Source organism: Mastomys coucha, unplaced genomic scaffold (genome assembly GCF_008632895.1).
Source record: "Mastomys coucha isolate ucsf_1 unplaced genomic scaffold, UCSF_Mcou_1 pScaffold16, whole genome shotgun sequence".
NCBI classification, from domain to species: Eukaryota; Metazoa; Chordata; class Mammalia; order Rodentia; family Muridae; genus Mastomys; species Mastomys coucha.
The window spans coordinates 51,844,879-51,849,878 of NW_022196898.1; the positions used below are offsets into that span (position 1 = coordinate 51,844,879).

A 5,000-nucleotide genomic window follows, 5' to 3' on the forward strand; every position below is an offset into this window, starting at 1 on the left:
AGTCAGAGTGTGGGGGGGGGGAGAGGAGAGAGAAAGACTGAGCATGGAGCCATGGTGGAGTCAGAGTGTGTGTGTGGTGTGTGTATGTGTGGTGTGTGTGTGGTGTGTGTGTATGTGTGGTGTGTTTGTGTGGTATGTGTGTATGTGTGTTGTGTGTGTGTGTGTGGTGTGTGTGTATGTGTGTGTATGTGTGTGTGTGAGACTTAGGCTGGGCATGGAGCCATGGGTGGAATCAGAGCCTTTGATGTCTTGGGTTAAGTCTTCATATTCGTAAGAGACTCTGCCCCCAATCTGTATCACACTGTGGCACATATAAAAATTGATATTGGTAATATGAATAGAGGTTATATGAACACTGGTTAGACACTAGGGACCAACTTGATGCCTTAGACTCTGCCCTGCCTTGCTAAAAGGCAAGGGAATTTAATATACCAACGTGTTTGTACACTCTAATTTGAAGATTTGGTTTGGACTATTTTCATATCTACTTCCTTTTGTGTGGGGGGGAACTGTTAGGGATAAGACAAAGAAAACATCTTCATATTTCATAAGGCTTGAGAGCTATATAGAAGAAAGCAGAAAAAAATTTTTTAAAGGCTATAGGTAGTACTTAATCACATTAATCTTTTGGGAGAATGAGGTGGAATCCTGACCTTAAATTCTTCTCTTATTCTGGTTAATTTTTTTTTTTAAACAGGAAGCTCGAATTATTTACCAGTTTCACTATAAGAACTGGCCAGACCATGATGTGCCCTCGTCTATAGATCCTATTCTTCAGCTCATCTGGGATATGCGCTGTTACCAAGAGGATGACTGTGTTCCGATATGTGTTCATTGCAGGTAAGGCGCTGTGAACGAACCTGCTACAGACAACAAAAACAGAAACAAGTGAAGGTCTGACTAAGATGCAATTCAGAGAGAAAGTCAATAGTTGAAACAATCTATTAGAAATCCAATTGGTACATTAAACTAATATCTTTTTTTAATTGTGTGTTTGTATGCATATATGTGTGCCTCCATGTGCGTGTGTCACAGCTTACATATGGAGATACAAACTTTAGGGAGATTGTCTCCTTCCACCGTGTGGGTTCTGGGGCTTGAACTCAGATTTTTAGTTAAAAGCATCAGGAGTTATTACTCACTGAGACATTTGCTGGACTTAAACTTCCTCTTAAGTTACTTATGAGCATTGGTTCCGGGAATTCTTGTGAGAAGCTGCCAATACGTGTCTGAGGTCCACTGTGGCATGACAAAACATGTTCTGGGACATGGTAGGATTTGAAGGTTCATTTTCTCCCTCCTTAAATCTGCTATGGAATTTCCCAGCCATTGTCCATTATCTCTGTCAGCAAGTACACATGCCATGCTCTTCCGTTTCAGTGCCGGCTGTGGAAGGACAGGTGTCATTTGTGCTGTTGACTATACATGGATGTTGCTGAAAGATGGGGTGAGTTTCCCAGCAAACACTTCCTAGTTTCTTGCTGCATACATCTGGGCTGCAGAAGTTCCACTTTCCAGAACAGCTTCACAACTCATCTTTTCTTATGAAGTGGGTCACTTGTAAATCTAAAGTTCTTAAAGTGTGGTCCCAGGGGGAAGGGATAATAATAGTGGACTTGTCTTGTGGCAGAAGGCCACATGTTTGATCCCCACATGACAAAGTATGATTCTCTAGGGCCAACATTATCTGAGAATGTGTTAGAAATATAAATAAAAATCCTGCCTTACTGATGAATCTAGAAAGTTTAGGGAGTGTGAGCCAGCAAGCTCTCGGTGACTCTGGGACATGCTAAAGTTTGAGAACTATAGCCCTGAATTGAGTATTTCCCCTTCCTTTATCCAAATTGCTTTAGCAGATGGATGCAACTTACCAAAATCAAGCTTTGTGCTATTGTCTTGAAATCAGTGTGTGTGCATGTATGTGTGTGTAGGGAGCGTATGTATATGTGTAGATGTGCATGTGGAGGACCGAGATTCATACCGGGGTCTCCCTCAATTGTCTTCTTTTTTATTGTTTGAGCCTTTTCTAGAGTTAAGCTTCTTTTTTCTTTGTTTGTTTGTTTTATTTTTCAAGACAGGATTTCTCTGTGTAGCCCTGGCTGTCCTGGAACTCACTCTATAGACCAGGCTGGCCTTGAACTCAGAAATTCGCCTGCCTCTGCCTCCCAAGTGCTGGGATTGAAGGCATGTGCCACCACTGCCCAGCTAACACCAGCTTCTAAATCAGTGGTTCTCAGCCCATGGGTCTTGGGGTGTGTGTGTGTATAATGACCCTTTCACAGGGATCACCTAAAACCATAAGAAAATCCGGATATTAGCAAAATTACAGTAGTTATGAAGTAGCAATGAAAATTATTTTATGGTTGGGGTTACCACAACACCAGGAATTGTATTAAAGGGTCACAGCATTAGTAAGGTTGAAAACCACTGCTCTAAATCATGGCGAAATGATAAGTAGCTGTGTTGGTTTTCAAAATGCAGTCTTGGGGCTGGAGATATGGCTCAGAGGTTGAGAGCACTTGTTGCACTTGTAGACATTTGGTTTCAGTTTACAATAATCAATAACTCTGGGTACAAGGGGTTCAATGCCCTCTTCTACCCTTTGTGGGTACCAGGCACGAAAGTGATGCGTATATATGCAAACATTCATACACACATATACAAAATAAAACACATATTTTGTAGTGCATTCTTGGGGCTAGGAATGTAGTTCAGTTGGTAGAATGGTTAGATAACAGTGGATCAAGCTTTACCTGTGATCTGTCTATGTAAATCTGGAGAATGGGAATGGTGATGAATGCCTGTAATCCTGGCACTTGGTAGGTGGAGGAAACTGAAAGTCATCCTTGGTTACATAGCAAGTGTAAGGCTAGCTTGGTCTATGTGAAATGCTGTCAGAAAGAAATACAGAGAGGGAGGGAAGGAGAGAGGGGAAAGCATTCTTTTCTTTTTCTTTTTTTCTTTTTTTTTTTTTGGTTTTGGTTTTGGTTTTGTTTTGTTTTTGAGACAGGATTTCTCTGTGTAGCCCTGGCTGTCCTGGAACTCACTCTGTAGACCAGGCTGGCATTGAACTCAGAAATCCACCTGTCTCTGCCTCCCAAGTGCTGGGATTAAAGGCATGCACCACCACTGCCCGCATTATTTTCCTAGTGTTATTCTTTATTAGAAGAGTAGGTGTCCTAGGAGCACAAGACTAGGAGAAAGTGGCAGAATTTGTTAGCAAAAAGATTAAAAAAATATATCTTTTCTCTTTGGTTTGACAGATAATTCCTAAGAACTTCAGTGTTTTTAATTTGATTCAGGAAATGCGAACACAGAGGCCTTCGCTAGTGCAAACTCAGGTATGGACTGTGGTGAGCAAGTGACAGTGTCGGAGCCTTGCTGCATGTCTGTGTGTATGGTGAGACCTCCGAAAGCTGCTGAGTGGCCCTGAGCAAGGCTACTTTACTATGTGTTTTTCTCTAACTCTATCCTAGTGTTTTCCTGTAGCCCTTGTCCTGGGTCAGATTATTTTCATCCTTCATAGTTTACCGTCTATAATACTATTTCTTGTGGGGGCTGGAGAGATGGCTCAGTGGTTAAGAGCACTAACTGCTCTTCCAGAGGTCCTGAGTTCAATTCCCAGCAACCACATGGTGGCTCACAACCATCTGTAATGGGATCTGGTGTCCTCTTCTGATGTGTCTAAAAAAGAGCGACTGTATTCAACATACATAAAATGAATAAATCTTTAAAAAATTACTATTTCTTGCTTACAAAGGAAATTAAGAAAAAAATCCAATGAATTTGACTCCTTAGACAGAACTAGCTAAAAGAACTAGCTAATAGCCTAAGTTAACTTGAAAATTTGTAGTTACAAACCCTTCTCTGAAGCCAGAGAACATCAGGGATCCGTCATTTCTACTTCAAGAGGTGATTTAATTTCTGTTAGGAAGCAATGAAAACTGAAGTCAGAACAAGCATCTGCCTCCTATGGAGGTCGATACTGCTACCATTTCCCTATAGTTCCCTGTCTACAAGTGCACTCTGAGAACAGAACTACAACTAGCTGTATTATGTCCTACCATCTTTGACCCCACCCTGGATTGACGTCACACACTTGTCATTACACCAGGAATAGTCTTCCTGTTTCTTCTAAGCCCAAATCTCTCATTGCCTATAATATTAGTTTCTTACATATTTATATACCAGTAATTTCCCTCAAATGTATACATTTACACATCTTTAAGATAGAACTTAGTTTAGCCACTCATTCATTCAGTTTTTGATTGATATTTATTATGTGCAAGGCATTTTGTGTATTTTTTTTTGTTTGTTTTAGGAATTATACTTAAGTAGAAAGATCCTGAAGTGCTTCAAGTCCCTTATAAAAGAACTGGCACATAAGTTTAGAGATAAAGAGGTTCACAGTGGTCATTTAGATGTTTTAATATTCAAGTTATGAATGAAGGGAAAAACTGAAGAGTTATTAATATGAAAGCATCTGTTTGGCCCACACAGGTTTTCCATGAATAGGTTGTGGAAAAAGTAATTTTTCATATGTTGTCTGTAGGTGTTTTCTATATTCAATCTCTGAGGGGAAAGTTTATGTGAAATGGAAGCCTTAGCTGCCTTGGAGGAAGTGCAGAGCTTATAAATACACAGACACAGCAGTGAGCACACAGCCTTGTTATATGAACTCAATGTTAAATTTACAGACAACACCCCATTTCAGAAATTCCCACCTCTCTCTGGCCTAGTTTTAGGAATGCAAAAGTAACTGGGAAAACTTTCATATGTAACATTGTTAATGACTAGCTAAATGAATCCAATAGCTGTGGATGATTTTTCCAACACTGCAAAACAGCAGTCTAGCCAGATGGCGCTTCCCGTTTGAGTCCCATTGTCATTCATAGACTTTGTCTCTGTCTCTCTCTGTCTCTTTGTCTCTGTCTGTCTTTGTTTCTCTGTCTCTGTCTCTCTTTCTCTGACAAGGTCTGACTTTCATACCCCATCCGTCT

The 5,000-nt window shown here is 40.5% G+C and overlaps 1 protein-coding gene across 2 annotated transcripts in view; it reads left to right on the forward strand.

The window, feature by feature from the left end:
- Ptpn22 (protein tyrosine phosphatase non-receptor type 22) overlaps positions 1-5,000 on the forward strand; it is a 54,601-nt gene that overhangs the window by 18,124 nt on the left and 31,477 nt on the right. For both annotated transcript variants that reach the window (XR_004119741.1, XM_031375049.1), the window contains exons 8-10: positions 698-840; positions 1,381-1,447; positions 3,264-3,341. Coding sequence is in view for 1 of the 2 variants with exons in the window: in XM_031375049.1 (XP_031230909.1) it covers positions 698-840; positions 1,381-1,447; positions 3,264-3,341 (288 nt within the window). In the remaining variant the exon portion in view is untranslated. The remainder of the gene's footprint in view (positions 1-697; positions 841-1,380; positions 1,448-3,263; positions 3,342-5,000) is intronic.